Source organism: Myotis myotis, unplaced genomic scaffold (genome assembly GCF_014108235.1).
Source record: "Myotis myotis isolate mMyoMyo1 unplaced genomic scaffold, mMyoMyo1.p scaffold_m19_p_1, whole genome shotgun sequence".
In the NCBI taxonomy this organism is placed as follows: domain Eukaryota; kingdom Metazoa; phylum Chordata; class Mammalia; order Chiroptera; family Vespertilionidae; genus Myotis; species Myotis myotis.
This window is the reverse complement of record NW_023416313.1, coordinates 42656610-42676897: the sequence shown is the minus strand read 5'-3', so window position 1 is coordinate 42676897 and position 20288 is coordinate 42656610. Positions and strand designations below refer to the sequence as shown.

The following is a 20288-nucleotide window of genomic DNA, read 5'->3' as shown; positions in this document are numbered from 1 at the left end:
TGTGTCATAGCGACGGTTGCTTAGGCTTTAATATATATAGCTAGTATTCCATGGTATAAATGTACCACAGCTTTTTTATCCACTCGTCTACTGATGGGCATTTGGGCTGTTTCCAGATCTTAGCTATTGTAAATAACACTAGTATGAACATAGGGGTGCATACATTCTTTCTGATTTGTGTTTCGGGTTTCTTAGGATATTCCTAGAAGTGGGATCACTGGGTCAAATGGCAGTTCCATATTTCTTTTTTTGAGGAAACTCAATACTGTTTTGCATAATGGCTGTACTAGTCTGCATTCCCACCAGCTGTATTACAATTTAAATATTTTATATTTCATACCAACTAGTCACCCACATTTAGCAAATGTCTATTTACAATAAAAAAATACAAAGTCTCTTTAAGCAGCTCATATAAAAAATAAAATGCTTTTTTGGAAATATGACAAGTGGTTTGAATTAATAAAAGTAATTCATTTAATTAATGAAATTAATATGTATACTTAAAAATTGTTAGTTATATTTTTTGTATTTTTTAATCATAGAGTGTTGGAATATCATGATATGTAATATTAATGAAGTTTTGCTTCATGCACAAAATGAGAAGTGTACTAGGTTCCCTTTTCTCCACATCCTTGCCAGCACTTGTCATTTGTTGATGGTAGCCATTCTGGCAGGTGTGAGGTAATACCTCATGGTTTTTTATAATTTGCATCTCTCTGATGATTAGTGACTTTGATCATTTTTTCATGTGTCTCTTGGCCATCTGTATGTCCTCTTTGGAGAACTGTCTTATTACTTTGTTCATTTTTTAATTGGGTTGTTTGTCTTCTTTTTGTTAAGTTGTATGAGTTCTTTATATATTTTGGAAATTAACCCCTTATCAGATGTAACATTGGCAAGTAATGTTCTCCCATATAGTGGGATCCCTTTTCATTTTGTTGATGGTTAAAATTCTGTGCAGATGCTTTTTATTTTTTAAGATATATTTTTATTGATTTCAGAGAGGAAAGGAGAGGGAGAGAAAGATAGAAACATCAATGATGAGAGAATCGTAGATTGGTTGTTTCCTGTATGCCCCCCACTGTGAATTGAGCCCGCAACCTGGGCATATGCCCTGACCAGGGATCGAACCGTGACCTCCTGGTTCATAGATTGATGCTCAACCAGTGAGCCACATGGGCCAGACCAGAAACTTTTTATTTTGATGTAATCCTATTTGTTTATTTTTTTCCTTTGTTTCCCTTGCCCTGGAAGATTTACTGGCAAACATAATTGGTGTGAGCGATGTCTGAGGCTTTGCTACCTATGGTTTCTTCTAGGATTTTTAAGATTTCACTACTTACATTTAAGTCTTTTTTTAAAAAATATATTTATTGATTTTTTTTACAGAGAGGAAGGGAGAGGGTTAGAGAGTTAGAAACATCAATGAGAGAGAAACATTGATCAGCTGCCTCCTGCACACCCCCCATTGGGGATGTGCCCGCAACCAAGGTACATGCCCTTGACTGGAATCGAACCTGGGACACTTGACTCTGCAGGCCGACACTTTATCCACTGAGCCAAACCGGTTAGGGCAGTGGTCGGCAAACTCATTAGTCAACAGAGCCAAATATCAACAGTACACCGATTGAAATTTTTTTTGAGAGCCAAATTTTTTAAACTTAAACTGTATAGGTAGGTACATTCAACTTTAAATTCACGGTTTTCATCTTTCATTTTTCTTTGCTTCTTCTTTGTAGCCATCTCAAACAGGGCACCTAAAAAAATGCTTCATTTTATAATAATAAAGCCACCAACACAAAAGAATTACAATTCTTAAATTGATGACAAAAATACCTGTAGGATTTGCAGCTGGTTGGAAAAATACAGGTAACTTTATGCTTTGAGTAGGTACTTTTGTCCCCCACACGCGATTTGTGGACACGACTAACACTAACCACTGCACAATGAGACTGTTGACTGACTGGCTCACTCAACTAGTGCATGAATCCCGCGGCCCACCTGCGCTGCATCTCCCGTCGCCCGACCGACACCCCCCCCTTCCTCTAATGCCACTTCTTGAAAATAGACTCGCCCAGGCCGAAAACCGACTTCTGCACATGGGCCACGAAGTTTCAATCTCACTGTACGTGCGCGTCCGCACGTGGTATTTTGTGGAAGAGCCACACTCAAGGGGCCAAAGGGCTGCATGTGGCCCGCGAGCCGTGGTTTGCCGACCACTGGGTTAGGGCAAGTCTTTTACCCATTTTGAGTTTATTTTTGTGTATGGTGTAAATTGGTGGTCTAGTTTCATTTTTTTCATGTATCTGTCCAATTTTTTCAACACCTTTTATTGAAGAGATTGTCTTTACTATGTTGTATGCTGTTGCCTTCATTCCCACCAGCGGTGCACAAGGATTCCACTTTCTCTACATCCTTACTAACACTTGTTATTTTATTTTTTCATTGTTCTGCTTTTGATAATAACCATTTTAATGGGTATAAAGTAGTACCTCACTGTGATTTTGATTTGTTCATCATTCTTGTTATTAGGGTCTTTTAAATTAAAACAACAATTAGATACCACTGCACACCTATAAGAATGGTGAGAATTCAAAAAACTGTCTCTCTTTCGTAACTTTTATATCTTTCGGAGTTTCTGTGTTTTCATTTGTTTCAAGAGAATTGATAATTGATTGTTAAAACATTTTTTATGATGACTACTTTAAAATTCTTGTTAAATAATTACAACATCTGATTCCTTTTTGTCCATTAGTGTCTACTGAGTCTATTTTCTTATTTAGGTTGTGTTTCTTCTGGGTTTTGGTATGATGAATCATTTTGAATGTATCCTTGACATTTTGGTTATTATATTAAGGAGACGCTTGATTGTACTTAAATCTTTTGTTGTAGCACATAGCAGTGGTCTGTTTAATTTTCTGATAATGTTGGGATTCCAGCTCAGTTCTTGCTGGTGCTATGTGGGTGGAGGGAAGGTGCTTTCTTAAGCATCCTGATGTCCTTACCCAAGGAAGTTGGGGTCAGAAACTACAGGGAATGGCTTTTTATTGGTGCCCTCATTTGGAGTAGGGTCTGGGATGACCTGGGGTGTCAATACTACCAGTGGATCAATTCTACCAGTGGTCTGTGTAGCAGTGGCTGATCGTTAAAGCAGGGACTGGATTGGTCCACAGACTGGTTTGGCCCAGGGCTTTGCTCCTCTGCTGCTCCTGCCCCATAGTACTTATGGAGTAGGGCCTGACACTGCAAGGCCTGGTTTGTGGAGTGGGAATTTGAGTTTCCCATTATGTCTCTGAGTGTTTTCCTTCTCTAAGTCTTTTGGTCAGAGAATGGGGGTTCTCTACTCCATCTTCTCTTACCTAAGGGCCGTTCTGGGTTGTAGGCCTCTCTAGAGCCCAATTTGGGAATGAAATATAAACAAAACCCAGGGGATTAACCACATTGTCTGTTGTTCCTTAAGGCTTGAGGAACAACAGCAAATTACATTCTTCCTTCTAGCTTTCAGAGTTCTGTTATTGTTGTTTGATGGATAATTACCAGGGAATTTAGTTGTATTTAGAGTGAAAAGCAGGAAAAAGTGAATTTATGCCATCTTGTTGCAAAATCAAAAGTCATTTTTGCTTGTATTTTTAATTTTTAATCTCTGCTTCTTAAGAGTATGAATTAGTATGAACACTACCTAGCCATTCGACTTTTTCATTGATATTTAAAGGTTAAGGTATATAAAGATAGAGACATGTATATATTAAGCTATATGTAAATATTCTCTCTATACACACGTACCTGTTATATCTGTATACTAGAGGCCCGGTGCACAAAAATTTGTGCACTCGGGGGATTCCCTCAGCTCGGCCTGTGCCCATTCACAGCCCAGGACCCCTTGGGGGATGTCCACCTGTTGACTTAGGCCCACTCCCCGGGGGATTAGGCCTAAGCTTGCAGTCAGACATCCTTCTGGCAGCCAGGGAGCCCTTGGGGGATGTCTGACTAAAGGCTTAGGCCCCCAAGGGATCGGGTCTAAACCGTTAGTTGGACATTCTTAGTGCTGCCACAGAGGTGGGAGAGGCTCCTGCCACCACCACTGCGCTGGCCAGCCATGAGCCAGCTTCTGGCTGAGTGGCACTCCCCATATGGAAGTGCACTGACCACCAGGGGGCAGCGCCTGCAATGAGCGTCTGCCCCTGGTGGCCAGTGCGCATCATAGCAACCGGTCATTCTGCCGTTCAGTCAATGTGCATATTAGCCTTTTATTATTATGTAGGATGTCCCTATTTCCCCCCTTTTGCCCCCTCTACTCAGCTCTTGCCCCCCACTTCTCTCTGGCCATCACCATACTGTAGTCTGTGTCCATGGGTTGTGCATATATTTTCTTTGGCTAATCCCTTCTTTAAATTCACTTCTTTAAATTTTTATTTTCAGATAAGTGCTTATAACTGCACTATTATATATTTTCTATTATATCATTTAGAATTAAGATATTTTAAATTGAACCCTTGTAAATTGTAGCATAATTTAATAAATTATGCTAGAAGCAATTAGATTTTTCATGTAATGCATACACATTTCAATTAATATTTTATTAATTTTTAATTTTTTAATATTTTAATTTGAAATAATCTCATACATGTAAAAACACTATAAAATACTACAGCATATTATATGTACCCTTCACCCAATTTCTTAGGTGTTAATAATTTAAGCATAACCATTATACAACTAACAAAATTTGGAATATATTTTTCTTATAATCTCTTTAATGCTACTTAATCTGTTTACTTTGTTTTTGTTAATCTTCACCCAAGGATATTTTTCCATTGAATTTTAGAGAGAGTGAAGGGAAAGGGAGAGACACATTGATTGGTTGCCTCCTACACATGATTTTGATAGGGACTGGGGATCAAGCCAGCAACTGAGGTACATGTCCTTGACTGGAATCGAACCTGGGACCCTTCAGTCCATGGGCTAATGCTCTATCCACTGAGCAAAACAGGCTGCAGCTTAATTCATTTACTTTTGATCTATATGTGTCTTTATATTTAAAGTGGGTTTTTTTTTGATTCACCCTCATAATCTGTCTTCTTTCTTTCTTTTTTTTTTTTTTTTCAATATATGGAACACTTCACGAATTTGCGTGTCATCCTTGCTCAGGGGCCATGCTAATCTTCTCTATATTGTTCCAATTTTTTAGTATATGTGCTGCCGAAGCAAGCACTCATAATCTGTTTTTTAATTGGTGCATTTATGCCACTGACTTTCAGTGTGCTTACTGATAGAGTTACTACCATATCAGGCGGCTTCTGGGGCTGGCCTGCCCTGGATGGCGGTGCACAGGTGGCTCGCGCTGTCCCACCCTGCCTGCAGTATGCAACTTAGCCGCCATCTTTGTTGGCGGTTAATTTGCATATTGTGCTGATTAGCCAATGGGAGGCATAGTGAGGGTACGGTCAATTACCACGTTTGTCTATTATTAGATAGGATTGTGTATATATCTGTATCTGTTATTCTATATATGTGTATTACATACACAAAGATATGCTCATCTAACTGCCCTAATTTACTGACTCTTAACCTAAAGATTGAATTTCTTAATTTCTCTAAGATTACTTTATTGTTTCAGCCATGTATAGATTTATTCAGATCTTGAATAAATTGACTATCAGTAAAATTACAAATTTTCTATTTTAGGATTTCCGTCATTTCAAACTTCAGAGTGTGAACCAAATACGTATTTTAGTTCATTAATTTCATAAATTAATACTTTTAAAGTATGCACTTATATATTTTACTTGTAGACCTTTGATAATAAACTTAATGATCTGTGAGTCTTCTGAAAATTATTTTTAATGAAATTGTTGATGAATTTAAAAAAGGTTCTAATATTACTTAAAAGTTTTTAAATATCTTCATGTAATTTTTTTCTAGTTCAAGCCCATGAGGTTCCTCAGAAAATTGTGGCAACTGATGTTGGTTCTAAAACACCTGACTCAAGAAAAATGTCAAATAAAAAACTCAAAGATCATCACAATGATGCCAATGAGGAATTTTACTTATCTGTTGGTTCACCTTTTGTTCTTTTGGATGCGAAAACATCGGTACCGCAAAATGCTGTTTCGTCTATTGGCCAACAGAGAGAGACCCACACTTTTGAAGATTCAGTAAATATGTTATCTTCAAGTACAGAGATTTCTCTTAAAACCAAAAAAAGGTGAACTTTTAAAATTTAAATATTAATCCTACTAAAGGAGTTTTACATTTTATATCAAAAAGTATGTAATTTAATCTTTTATATATTTTACAGTAAGTATTGAGTATTATTAACATTTTATAAAAAGAATATAACATATATTCAGTATATATCCCATTTATATTTAACTAGAGGCCCGGTGCACAAAAATTTGTGCACTCGGAGGGAAGGGGGGTCCCTCAGCCTGGCCTGTGCCCTCTCGCAGTCTGGGACCCCTCGGGAGATAACGACCTGCTGGCTTAGGCCTGCTCGCGGGTGGCAGAGGGCAGGCCCAATCCCTAGGTGCAGCCCCTCGTCGGGCTCAGAGCAGGGCCGATTGGAGAGTTGTGACGCCTTCCTCTGTCATGCACAGAGCAGGGCAGATTGGGAGGTTGCAATGCCACCCTCAGTCACGCTCAGGGTAGGGCCGATTGGGGGGTTGGGGCACCGCCCCCTGTCACACTCAAGGCAGGGTTGATGGGGAGGTTGCGGTGCCACCCCCTGTCATGCACAGAGCAGGGCCCATCAGGGGGGTTGGGGCTCCATACCCTGTCATGCACAGAGCAGGGCCAATCAGGGGGGTTGGGGCGCCGCACCGTCACACACAGAGCCGCAGGGCGATCAGAGGGTTGGGGAGCTCCCCCCTATCAGGCACAGAGCAGGGCTGATCAGGGGGTTGGGGCGCCTTCCCCTGTCACGAATAGAGCAGGGCGGATAGGGAGGTTGTGGCCCCGCCCCCTGTCACGCTGATCCCGGTGCCGGGAGGCTTCTCGGCTCCGCTGATCCCGGTGCTGGGAGGCATATTACCCTTTTACTATATAGGATAGAAGCCTGGTGCATGGGTGGGGGTTGCTGATTTGCCCTGAAGGGTGTCCTGGATCAGGGTGGGGGTCCCCACTGGGGTGCCTGGCCAGCCTGGGTGAGGGGATGATGGCTGTTTGCAGCTGGTCACACACCCTTCAGGGTGGGGGTCCCCTCTGGGGTGCCTGGCCAGTCTGGGTGAGGGGCTGAGGGCTGTTTTCAGGCCGTCTGAAGCTCCCAACTGCTCCTTTTTTTCTTTTTTTTCTTTTTATTCTGGGCCAGGTTTAGCTCTGGCTCTAGCTCTGAGGCCTCTGCTGCTGAAAGCAGGTATCTGGTTTGTTTGTGTTCTATAATTGAAACAATGTATAACTCCAGCTCTGAGATCCTGGATGGCTGAAAACAGGTTTCTGGGGTTTTGTTTAGCCTCTATATTTGTTACAATGTTTCTTAAACTGCAAGCTCAGAGGTGGGCAAGGCAGGCGGGGAACGTTGGTTTCCTCCATCACTGAAGCAAGCAAGCCTCATGTTAGTTTCAAGCTACCGGGCTGCCGGCCGCCATCTTGGCTGGCAGCTAATTTGCATATCACCCTGATTAGCCAATGGGAAGGGTAGTGGTTGTACGCTAATTACCATGTTTCTCTTATTAGATAGGATAAGGAAGGTCTTAAAGTATACTTAAGAGAAGCAGAGAAGGTGGGGATAACTTTTCTATTGTCTGTGGGTAAATGCTTTTTTCCCCTGATAACAAGTTCTTTTTAACTTCCTAAGAGAAGCAATTTGTATTTCTCTATATTATTTGTAATTATAAGGTTAGGCATATATCAGATCATTTCTAGCGTAGCAAAGGACAAGGATTATTAAGGATGAGTTATGGTAAACTCATGTCTTTTGGGGGACTTTTCCTCTGGCCTTTAAGAAGCAAAGTAGATCATTCAAGGTCTTTTGCTCCTATCTGTGCAATAAGTAATTTCTGTCTAGGGTCTTATATACATTCTAAGATTTTGCTATTTAAAGTGTGATCTGTGGCTAAGGATCAGAGCAATGGCATTATCTGGAAGCTTGCTAGTAATACAGTAGTCATTGCTAAATGTCATTGATAGGTTCTGTGACTTTAAGTCAAATGAAGTACAACAAAACCAGTTTTACTATAGGTTAATTGATATAAACAGAAGTTAAGTTCCTATGGCATCTCATTAATGTTATAGTGAAATGATGCTGAATAAAATGATGTTATTTGAGAATCTACTACACAGAATCTCAGACTCTGTCCTGGAACCTACTGAATGAGAATCTGCATTTGAATAAGATTCTCCAAATGATTCAAATTTGTATTAAATATTTGAGAACTAGTGCTATAAGCTATATATTTCATTGGTGTATTATTTACCTTTTTAATTTTTTTCTATTTACAAATACATAACTTAATTTTTCTGAGTGATTTGCCTTGCATTTTTAGTGTAAGGGGTTGCAAATTAGCATTTATAAATTTTTAATAAAGGCTCAGTGGAAATTTTTGTAAGTGGTCTGTGTTGTCACTGTGCGGGAGTTCAAGAAAACTCATAACTCAACAAATGGAGCACTCAGCTTGCCTTCTTTTTAACTTTTTAGGTTAGACTTTGAAGATAAAGATACTTTGAAGAAAGTAGAAACAGAGAATAAAGTATCAGATATAGATGATGAAGTATCAGAAAGACCACAAGAGAGAAACCCTCCAGAAACACCTCAGAAAATAATGCAGGGTTCAGAACATGAAATTCAACCACAAGCCAAAAAGAGTTTTTCTTCCTTGTTTTTAGAAACTTTAAAAAGAAAAAGTGAATCCAGGTGAGTTATTGAGAAACTGTCCTTTGAGACATTTTTTCTTTCACATTCCATGAAGAACAATATCTAAGGATTCTGAATGTTATTTTTAACCAGAAGTGAGTTTTAATTGACATTGATGTTAATTGAAGTGATGCTTAATCTGTAAGGAGAGTGTAATTTCTTACCAGTAAATCACCCTAAAACCACTATTTAATAGACACTAAATTTGATGTAACGGAAAATAAATTTATTCAGCTTTCATTGCTTCTGTTCATCAACACTTTCTAGTTTGTATGCTATCAAAGAATGAAGTCAATATTTAGAAATATAATTATGTCAGGATGCCTGTGTATTTCATTTTTAAGGGTTTTAAATCTTTTTTCTGTTCTATTTGTGTTAATAAAAGAATATTTGTAAAATAAATTTTAACCTGTTCTGACTACTGAAAAACTTTCAGTGGTTCTACAGTTTCAAAACAGTAATTCTTACCTGTGGCTGCACATTAGAGTTAACTAGATATAGTGGCTGTGAGGGTGAGAACCACTGGTCTATAGAATAAACTTCAGATTTGTCAGCTAGGCCTTCACTCTCCCTAGTTTGTCTTTCTACCAACTTGTCATACATATTTGTAGTTGTCCCTGCTTTGGCACACTTTTTTTCCTCGTCATATGCCTATCTTTTTATTATTTTTGTAAAATTAAAGTTCATGCTAGGTTTCTAGTTTTTTTACAAGTCCCAACTCCAGTATTTTTTTTTAAATAGTTTCATGCCTTGCATTATAGTTTAACTATTTTATTTTTTTAAATTTATTTTGTGATAGATTAAGACATAAGTCCTTCTTTTCAGGAGTCTAGAGTTTCTTTTGCATTTCCTGTGACATATATCAGAATGTTAATGAATATGTTAGGAAGGTTTTATAAAAACATACTAGATGAATGAATAAAATTCATTAGTCTAAAATTCTTTAGTCTCTGTTTTATTTATTTATTTTTTAAAAATATTTTTATATTTTTATTGATTTCAGAGAGGAATGAAGAGGGAGAGAGAGATAGAAAGATCCATGATGAGAGAGAATCATGGATTGGCTCCCTCCTGCAAGTTCCCCTCTGGGGATCAAGCACACAACCCGGGCATGTGCCTTTGACTGGAATCGAACCTGGGACCTTTCGGTTTGCAGGCCGATGCTCTATCCACTGAGCCAAACCAGCCAGGACTAGTCTCTGTTTTATAGTAGAGATCTCTCTCTCTGGAATCTTTTACCTTATTTATGGATGTTAACCCCACCATCTAATACAAATATGTTACACTTAAGGGCTAATTATATCTATGTCCAAAAAATAATTAAGTATTTTTTAATATTCTTTTAAATGAATTAATGAGTAAACTTAATTTTATGTTTAATTGCTGTAGTCAGATGTTAACTATTCACTATTCCTAGTGCTTTCTTTTATCTTTTCTTTTTTTAAATATATTTTTATTTATTTAAGAGAGAAAGGGAGAGGGAGGGAGAGAGAGATAGAAACATCAGTGATGAGAGAGAATCATTGATCGGCTGCCTCCTGCATGGGGATCAAGCCTGCAACCTGGCCATGTGCCTTTGACCAGAATTGAACCCAGGACCCTTCAGTCCCCAGGCCCATGCTCTATCCACTTAGCTAAACTGGCTAGAGCAGGGATTAGGTTTTAATTTATGAAATTTGGAGGGATACCATCCTTTGAATAATTTCTTCCTTCTTTGGGAAGCTTTCCCAACTAATTGAAAGGTGATGCTTAATCCCAATGCACTTAATTTTCTAGATATACACCATTTATTTATTTACCATGATTACACTATTGAAACATGCGTGAATATGTGGGTGAATTATTCATACTTGGAATGAATTTTTGTGTAATATAATTTAGTAGTATTTTCTTAGATATTAGACTAGAAGGTGTCTCAGAATAATCTTGTTTTGGATATTACAAAATATTGTGATTTATAAGAAATGAATATTTGGTCATCAGATGACTAAAATATATTTCTCATATATATATTTGGTCCTTGGTCACAATTCCTGGTTTACAACTCCAGAACTCTTAGAAATTCCTGTATTGAAAGTTTTTTTTTTTTTAAAAAAAGTCTTTTGTTATGTTAATGAGATGAATTTTGGAAAGTTTTGGTGAGAATGGGAGCTAGTTGCTAGTGTAAATGACCTTGTGATTAATGTTGAAAGTTTCAGCCCTACCCCAGACCTTCAGGGAGGGGAGAGAAGCTGGAGGTTGAGCCAATCACCTGTGACCAGTGATTTACTAAATTTTAACTATGTAAGGAAACCTCCATGAAAAGCCAAGAGGATGGGGTCCAAGAGCATCCTGGTTCATGAACACTTAGAGATGGGACAAGCCTGGAGTGCCTTCCCACATACCTTGCCCCTCCTCCATCTTGCTCTTCCTCATTTATGTCCTTTTATAATAAACCAGTGATCTAGTAACATGTTTTTCTGAGTTCTATGAGCTGTTTTATCAAATTAATCAAATCCAAGGAGGGGGTTGTAGCAACCTCTCATTTATAGCCAGTTGGTCAGCAGTGCAGGCAACAATCTGTACTTCCAATTGGCATTCTGACCTGGAGGGAATTGTTGAGAACCTTCAGTCTGTACCTCATTGAAACACAGGTAATATGGGATTGAAACACAGCTAGTATGGGGTTGTGGCAGCATCTGAAGTGTGTGTGCATTGGGGCAGGCCCTCTTGTACGCTTGAACCCATAACCTTGGCATCTGACACTTTCTCTAGGTGGATAGTGTCATAATTGAGTTGAATTCTCAGATATGCTACTGGTGTCCGGGAATTGTTTGTTGGTGTGGGCCAAACCCCAACACCGTATTGGAATTAGTTCTGGAAACCCAATTTAGATGAGAAGAAATCTAAAGAGACATCTACACAAACATATAATTTAATATAACATTATATGTAATAATGGGATGCATTTTTGAGCTGTCAGTCAATGTACCTGGGCAATATTTACACGTCCCTGGATTTCAACTTTTAAATAAATATAAAATGGGTAGGAGGGACATCAAATTAATTGATGTATGAGCTCTCTTCCAGCTCTAAATTTCTGTGATCCCATTAATGTTATAAATGATTGTGATCATATTATAGAAATATAAAAGGAAAGGTCCTTTATTTTTTTTGAGCTATTATTTATTGTAATATCTTTTTTTAGTCCTGTGTTTAGGCATATAGCAACTGCTCCACCTCAGTCATCTCCTGCAACTCATATGAATTTAGAGGATGAATTTATAATTGATGAATCAGATAGTTTTGCCAGTCAGTCTTGGATTACTATACCAAGAAAGGCTGTGCCTGGGAAACAAAGCACAGTATCCCCTACTGAGAGCACTGCACGCCTTCAAAGTAAGAAGTCAAGAGAAAAACATCACAGTGTAACACCTACAACTTTGACAAATGACAAACATTCTGGCAAAGCTCACCCACTAGAGAAATCTCAGCCTTCTGATCAAAGAAAACTGGGTAGGAATTGTGCTTTGACAGATGAAATGGAAAATAGATCTACAAAAACTGAAATGTATTCTAAAAATGCAGAAAAATCATCTGGAAACAAAAGGACTACAACACAAAAACAGAAAAAAAAACTTAAAGTCAATAAAGATATGGAACAAGGTAAAGATAAAAATATAAATATGTTACCTATTGCCCGAGACAAGTCACAAAGAAATTCAGACAGAAGTATGAAAGCATGTAAAGAGAAGAGAAATGTTCATATTTCCAAAAAACGGGTGCCACCTGTGGGTAAGTGTTTATATTAAATACTAGAGGCCCGGTGCACAAAAATTTGTGCACTTGGGGGGAAGGGGGGGTCCCTCAGCCCGGCCTGTGCCCTCTCGCAGTCTGGGACCCCTCGGGAGATAGCGACCTGCTGGCTTAGGCCTGCTCCCGGGTGGCAGAGGGCAGGCCCGATCCCTAGGTGCAGCCCCTCGTCGGGCTCAGAGCAGGGCCGATTGGGGAGTTGGGGCACCGCCCCCTGTCATGCACAGAGCAGGGCGGATCGGGAGGTTGCAATGCCGCCCTCAGTCACGCTCAGGGTAGGGCCGATTGGGGGGTTGGGGCACCGCCCCCTGTCACACTCAAGGCAGGGTCGATGGGGAGGTTGTGGCGCCACCCCGTCACCCACAGAGCAGGGCCAATCCGGGGGTTGGGGCTCTGCCCCGTGTCACACATAGAGCAGGGCCCATCAGGGGGGTTGGGGCTCCTTATCCTGTCACGTACGGAGCAGGGTCGATCAGGGGGTTGGGGAGCTCCCCCCTGTCACGCATAGAGCAGGGCCCATCAGGGGGGTTGGGGAGCTCCCCCCTGTCAACGCACAGAGCAGGGCCCATCAGGGGGTTGGGGAGCTCCCCCCTGACACGCACAGAGCAGGGCTGATCAGGGGGTTGAGGAGCTCGCCCCTGTCACTCAGAGAGTAGGGCCGATAGGGGAGTTGGGGCGCCGCACCCTGTCACACACAGAGCCGCAGGGCAATCAGAGGTTGGGGAGCTCCCCCGTATCAGGCACAGAGAAGGGCTGATCAGGAGGTTGGGGCACCTTCCCCAGTCACGAACAGAGCAGGGCGGATAGGGAGGTTGTGGCCCCACCCCTTGTCACACACAGAGCCCCAGGGCGATCAGGGGGTTTGGGTGCTGCCCCCTGTCACGCTGATCCCGGTGCCGGGAGGCCTCTCGGCTCCGCTGATCCCGGTGCTGGGAGGCATATTACCCTTTTACTACATAGGATAGAGGCCTGGTGCATGAGTGGGGCTGGCTGGTTTGCCCTGAAGGGTGTTCTGGATCAGGGTGGGGGTCCCCACTGGGATGCCTGGCCAGTCTGGGTGAGGGGATGATGGCTGTTTGCAGCTGGTCACACACCCTTCAGGGTGGGGGTCCCCACTGGGGTGCTTGGCCAGCCTGGGTGAGGTGATGATGGCTGTTTGCAGCTGGTCACACACCATTCAGGGTGGGGGTCCCCACTGGGGTGCCTGGCCAGCCTGGGTGAGGGGCTGAGGGCTGTTTGCAGCTGGTCACACCCCCTTCAGGGTGGGGGTTCCCACTGGGGTTCCTGGCCAGCCTGGATGAGGGGCTGATGGCTGTTTTCAGGCTGGTCACACCCCCTTCTCGGTTGGGGTCCCCACTGGGGTCCCTGGCCAGTCTGGGTGAGGGGCTGAGGGCTGTTTTCAGGCTGGTGGGCGACTGAAGCTCCCAGCCTCTTTCTTTTCTTTTCTTTTTTTTTTTTTTTAATTCTGGGATTGATTTACCTTCTATAGCTGTCACTGGAGCTGAGAGCTGGCTCCAGCTCTGAGGCCCGGCTCCAGCTCTGAGGCCGTGGCTGGCTGAAAGCAGGTATCTGGGTTTGTTTAGCTTCTATAACTGAAACTCTGTTGCCATCACTGGCGCTCTAAGCTCTGAGGCCCCGGCTGGCTGAAAGCAGGTATCTGGGGTTTGTTTAGCTTCTATAATTGCAACATTGTTGCTTCCGGAGCTCAGAGCTGGACCATGGCAGGCGGGGAACCTTGGCTTCCTCTATCACTGGAGCAAGCAAGCCTCATGTTTGCTTCAGCTGCATGGCTGCCGGCCGCCATCTTTGTTGGCAGTTAATTTGCATATCCTGCTGATTAGCCAGTGGGAAGCGTAGCAGAGGTATGGTTAATTACCATGTTTGTCTATTATTAGATAGGACTAGAGGCCTGCTAACTGCTCTCTCTCAGTCTGCCCTGCATCCTCTCCAATCTGGGACCTCTCGGACATCCCTGTCACAATCCAGGACCGCTGGCTCCTAACTGCTCACCTGCCAGCCTGCCTGCTCACCCCTAACCACTCTGCCTGCCTGCCTGCTTGCCCCTAACTGCTCTTCCCTGCCTGCCTGATCGCCCCTAATTGCTCTCCCCTGCTGGCCTGATCCCCCTAACTGCTCTCCCCTGCCCACCTGATCGCCCTAACTGCTCTCCCCTGCTGGCCTGATTGCCCCCAACTGCTCTCCCCTGCCAGCTTGATCGCCCCTAACCACCTCTGCCTCATCCCCGCCACCGTGGCTTTGTCCGGAAGGATGTCTGGTCTAATTAGCATATTACCCTTTTATTAGTATAGATCAGCCGTGGGCAAACTACGGCCCACGGGCCGGATTCAGCCCGTTTGAAATGAATAAAACTAAAAAAGGAAAAGACCGTACCCTTTTATGTAATGGTGTTTACTTTGAATTTATATTAGTTCACGCAAACACTCCATCCATGCTTTTGTTCCGGCCCTCCGGTCCAGTTTAAGAACCCATTGTGGCCCTTGAGTCAAAAAGTTTGCCCACCCCTGGTATAGATAGATAGTTTAATAACTGTGATTCTGTGTAATGCCTTCTCTATTTATTTTACATACCTTTATGTATTTTACTTACTCCTATGTGTTTTTCTTATTTGATAGGATTTTAATTCCTTCTTTGGGCTCCATAGTAATCTTTGTCTCAGATGCTTAATAAATATGCTGTTTTCTTCATTATTTATGCAAGAAAAATGTTCATTTTGTTTATTAACATCTAATGTTTTAAACATATTTCTGAAAAAATGAAATTTTCCATTTTTAAACCCATTTTAGTGGTTTGCCCATCTCAGCTGCAATATTTATATTAAATTATCCTGTATTTCCCTTTCTTCCTGTTTGTCAGTAACAAAAATAAAGCTAGAATTTATCTATCCCTTCTGTTAGATTATTTTCTTACTTATTTGCCTTAGTAATAAAATGAAATTACTATTGATGCCAAATCTTGTCAATTATCTAGTTAGCGTGCCATATTCATTGTTTCTTTTCATCCTGTTTTCTCTTTTTAAATTCTGTTCACAATCTTTCTTTTGTATGTGAAAGATCTCTTTATTGAAAATTCACTTTAAACCTCTTCTTCCAAAAAACTAGATTGACAGAAATCATGAATTATTTCAAAACAGAAAGTAGTAGTCATCTTTTTTTTACTTGGTACATTGGTAAGTAGTTGGAAGGAACCATATCTTTTCCTTTTCCTTTTCAGAATATACTTACTTTTTTTGGTTCAGGAGTATGTGTTAGTTATCAAGCAATGTAAAAAGTTTGCATTTAACTGACTGAAAGTTAGAGATCTTATTGAGAACATGTAACTTTAAAAATATAGAAATTGCCGAAACCGGTTTGGCTCAGTGGATGGAGCGTCGGCCTGCGGACTGAAGGGTCCCGGGTTCGATTCCGGTCAAGGGCGTGTACCTGGGTTGCGGGCACTTCCCCAGTGGGGATGTGCAGGAGGCAGCTGATCGATGTTTCTCTCTCATCGATGTTTCTAACTTTCTGTCTCTCTCCATTCCTCTCTGTAAAAAGTCAATAAAATATATTTAAAAAAAAAATACAGAAATGAAGAAAAGCCCACAGGTACATTTAAGAAATGTGTGTAATTGAGAGGTTTTTTTAAAAATCTGTTGTCGCTTTCTGAAACCACCAAAGTTAGATTATGAATTGTTTATATGGTTTTCTTTAATTTAGGAAGTAAGAAAAGTAGCACCAGTGTTCCTCATACAGCAAATCAGGGGAAAAATAGGGAATGTGAAAAGGAAAATTTTTCAAATGGATCCAGGAAGAACAGTCTTGTACTTGAAGAAGTGACTTTGACTGTCACAAAAAGTCAAAGAATTTCCAGGCGTCCATCTAATTGGTGGATGGTAAAATCAGACCAAAGTAAGTATTTTTATTTAAGTTGTTTATTAGGAGCGCCCCCAAAATCATTCTTTAAGAGGCTTTATGTTGATTTATATATACTTTCGTTCTCCAGAGAAAATCTATTGACAAAGAAATTGGGTCATCAATAGAAATATTACATCAGCTAATTATAAAAATATTCACTGAGGCTCTATCATGTACAATATTCTAGATGTAGGGATACATCTATGGAAAAACAAAACAAAAGCAAAATATTCTAGCTTTCTGGGGACTTACATTCTAGTGGGAGAAGACCAACAATATAGATATGTAATTCATGAAGTTATGAGATAAAAAAAATAAAGAAGATAAAGGGTAGAGATGGGAAATAGATGGCAAGGTGGGGGTGGATAAGAGAATAGAGCATGATACTGTTTTATAGAAGGTCATGATGAGAATCCATCATGATCTTTCAGAGCACATATGTGAAAAAAGTGAAGGAGGGAGCCATATAAATAACTTTGTGAAGCATTCTACACCAAAGGAACAGCATCTGTATAGGTGCTCATGGAGCATGCTTGGCATGTTTGAGGAAGGTCAAGAAGGCCAGTATGGCCAAAACCGGTTTGGCTCGGTGGATAGAGCGTCGGCCTGCGGACTGAAAGGTCCCAGGTTCGATTCCGGTCAAGGGCATGTACCTGGGTTGCGGGCATATCCCCAGTGGGGGATGTGCAGGAGGCAGCTGATCGATGTTTCTCTCTCATCGATGTTTCTAACTCTCTATCTCTCTCCCTTCCTCTCTGTAAAAAATCAATAAAATATATTTAAAAAAAAAAAAAAAAAAAAAAAAAAAAGAAGGCCAGTATGGCTAAAGAAGAGTAAGCCAGGGGAGGTGAATTCAGAGAGACAGGCAATGATAAAGTTTAGATGAAGTGTATTAGGATGCTACTAGAGGATTTAAATGGTAAAGTGACTTGATTGACTTATCTTTTAACATGATTATTCTTATTGCTATGTACAGAGCAAACAAGGGCTGGGTCAAAAATGGAAGCATGGACCCTCAATTGTTGGAGGGAAGAAATGAAAAAGTTGAATTCATTTTTTTATTTTTTTAATATATTTTTATTGATTTTAGATAGAAAAGGAGAGGGAGGGAGGGAGGGAGGGAGAGAGAAAGAGAGAGAAAGATGAATGATGAGAGAGAATCATTGATCGGCTGCCTCCTGCATGCTCCACACTGGGGATCGAGCCCACAACCTGGGCATGTGCCCTGACTGGGCATTGAATAGTGACTTCCTGGTTCATAAATCGACGCTCAGCCACTGAGCCATGCCGGCCAGGCTGGATTCATATTTTAGAAGGTAACTCACAGGAACTACTGAAGGATTAGAGTTAGAGTCTAGGATGACTTTGTTTTTTGTTTTTTGTTTTTTTCCTGAACAAGTAGAAGAATAGGGCTCTGTTATGAACTGAGATGAGGAAAGGTGTGAAGAAGCAGATTTGGGAAGGATATCAGGATTTCAGGTTATATTATATTAATTTGAAATCAAAGCAGATATATTGAGGAGATAGCCTGATAAATGAGTTTTAAGTTAGGTGGAAGATCTGGGAAGACATATAATTAGGAAGTTATCAATATATAGGTGATACTTAAAACTTTGAAACTGCTTGAAATCACTTAGTAATGTATTGTACCTAGTGAAGAAAGAAAGCCAAGGATTGAGTCCTGGGAGACTTCAGTATTAGGAGTCAGGAAGGGATAGGAAGATCTGTCAAATGATACTGAAAAGGAACAATTACTGAGATTAAAGGAAAATGAGAACTTAGGGTAACAGAAGTCATTTTAAGGAATGAGTGATGACTGTTTTAAATACTGATGGTAGTTTGCATTAGATGAGAGCTAAGAATCAACAGCATGGTTTTGGCAACATGGATGTTGTTGGTCACCTATATAAAAATAGTTTTTGTGGAATGATGAGATCAAAAGCCTGGTTGGAGTGGAGTCCAAGAGAGAATAGGAGGTGAGGAAGGAAAGATAAGGGGTCATAACAGATGTGGAGTTAAGGAAAGATTCTTTTTTTTTTTTTTTTAATATTTAAGATATTACATCAGCTTATCTACTTATTTAAGATGACCTTGTAGGGCCTGCCCAATGTGGATCAGTGGTTGAGCATCCCCCTATAAATCGGAAGGTCATGGTTTGATTCCCTGTTAGGGCACATGTGCGGGTTGTGGGCTCCATCTCCAGTAGGGGTCCTGCAGGAGGCAGCCGATCAATGATTCTCCCTCATAATTGATGCTTCTGTCTCTCTCTTCCTTACCCTCTCTAAAATCAATAAAAATATACTTTAAAAGATAAGATGACCTTGTAGGAAGGTAGAGGATAAATACAGGATCACAGTCCTTGAGTAAGCAAGGTGCAGATGTTATCTAGTGCACAGTACAAGGATTATTCCTAGACAGGAGCCAGGACAGTGTGTCATGTAAAAGAGGAAAAGTAGAGTATTGGGGAGAGATGGAAGTAGGTTGGTAGCATTGATGGTGGGAAGATGGACGCTTCTGATCATGTTTGTTTTCTCAGTGAAATGGTAAGCAAGGTTAGTAGGTAGAAGTGAAGTGAGAGAGGCAATAATGGAATTTTGATGTTTCTTTACAGGGAAAGGATACAAAGCAAAATCAGCAGAGAAAAAGTACATGGGCAAAGTCTGAAGGAAATCCAGTTAGACTTTCCAAGAGTCTTCTAGTCAGGAGGCACTTAATTCCTCCAGCAATGAGTGATGATAGATGTGTGAAATGTTCACTAGAAATTGGGAAGGGATTAGAGTTGAGTGCACAAGGTTTTCTGGGGGTGGTCACCTAGGTATCCTCTGCTAGCAACTATTAAAATTCCAGGCTCCCTGAAGGAAAACAAATATTTCGCACAAGTTGTATGTTTTGCACAAGCATTTTAGGCATACTAAACCACACTTATCAGTTAGGAAATAATGGGAACCCTTTTGAAATTCAAGTTCTGACATGTTAGCCAAGGGCTTTCTTTGCAAGCAGGCATTTCTATAAAGATTCTTGGGCCTCCCTCCTATGCCAAATCTTTTCTGTACAGCATGAAACATTTTTTGTTTTGTAAAAAACTTTATTTTAAAGGAGGTGGTTATGTAAAGATTGGTAGATGACAAGGTAACATTTACATATACAGATACTATCAATGGTGGCACATTTAGATCAATAGTGAGAGACTAGTACAAATATGGCCCTACATCTATGAGGTCTTATTGCTATGAATTTTTGAATTGTTGGGATCTTTGATTAATAGTAAGAAATATTTATTCTGTTGAAGCCTCCCTTAGATTTTGGAGTTATCTTGAGTTCAAATTATGATTCCTCTACTTTGAGTAGATTACTTTGCTCAGTTGCTAACTCCATAACCTACGATTGACAGTACTTCTATCTCCTTAAGTTGTTATAAGGATTAAATTGCATATAGTTAGTATTAAAATGTTAAATATTACTGTTACTCCTTTGGAGAACTCATTGATGTTTCTCTCTCCCTCTCTGAAATCAATAAAAGTATATTTTTAAAAAAAGAAATGATGAGGATCCCTGTTATTGACAGGCAGGAGAGCATAAAAGAAGCAGATTTGAGAGGCATTAAAAAAGGAGAACGGAGAGGGTTTAGGGATTGATTGTGGATAGGGGCAGGAGTCTTGGATGACTTGGATTTCTGCTTCAGGTAGCTGGGTAGATAGTTTTACTTTTCATTAAGACAGGAACCAAAACCAAAGGGC

At 40.5% G+C, this 20288-nt stretch overlaps 1 protein-coding gene and 1 non-coding gene across 10 annotated transcripts in view; one reads left to right on the top strand and one right to left on the bottom strand.

Moving 5' to 3' along the window:
• The window catches only part of CENPC (centromere protein C), a 68832-nt gene that overhangs the window by 12019 nt on the left and 36525 nt on the right, over positions 1 to 20288 (top strand). For 6 of the 9 annotated variants that reach the window (XM_036335334.1, XM_036335305.1, XM_036335363.1 and 3 more), the window contains 4 exons: positions 5923 to 6205; positions 8633 to 8848; positions 12036 to 12622; positions 16354 to 16545. In XM_036335334.1, the coding sequence (XP_036191227.1) occupies positions 5923 to 6205; positions 8633 to 8848; positions 12036 to 12622; positions 16354 to 16545 (1278 nt within the window). Of the gene's footprint in view, positions 1 to 1820; positions 1870 to 5922; positions 6206 to 8632; positions 8849 to 12035; positions 12623 to 16353; positions 16546 to 20288 lie in introns of those variants that run through there. The other 3 variants (XM_036335381.1, XM_036335345.1, XM_036335371.1) reach the window with 3 other exon arrangements.
• Positions 5104 to 5212, bottom strand: LOC118661261. Its single transcript, XR_004969243.1, has one exon. It is a non-coding gene; the product is annotated as a U6 spliceosomal RNA (small nuclear RNA).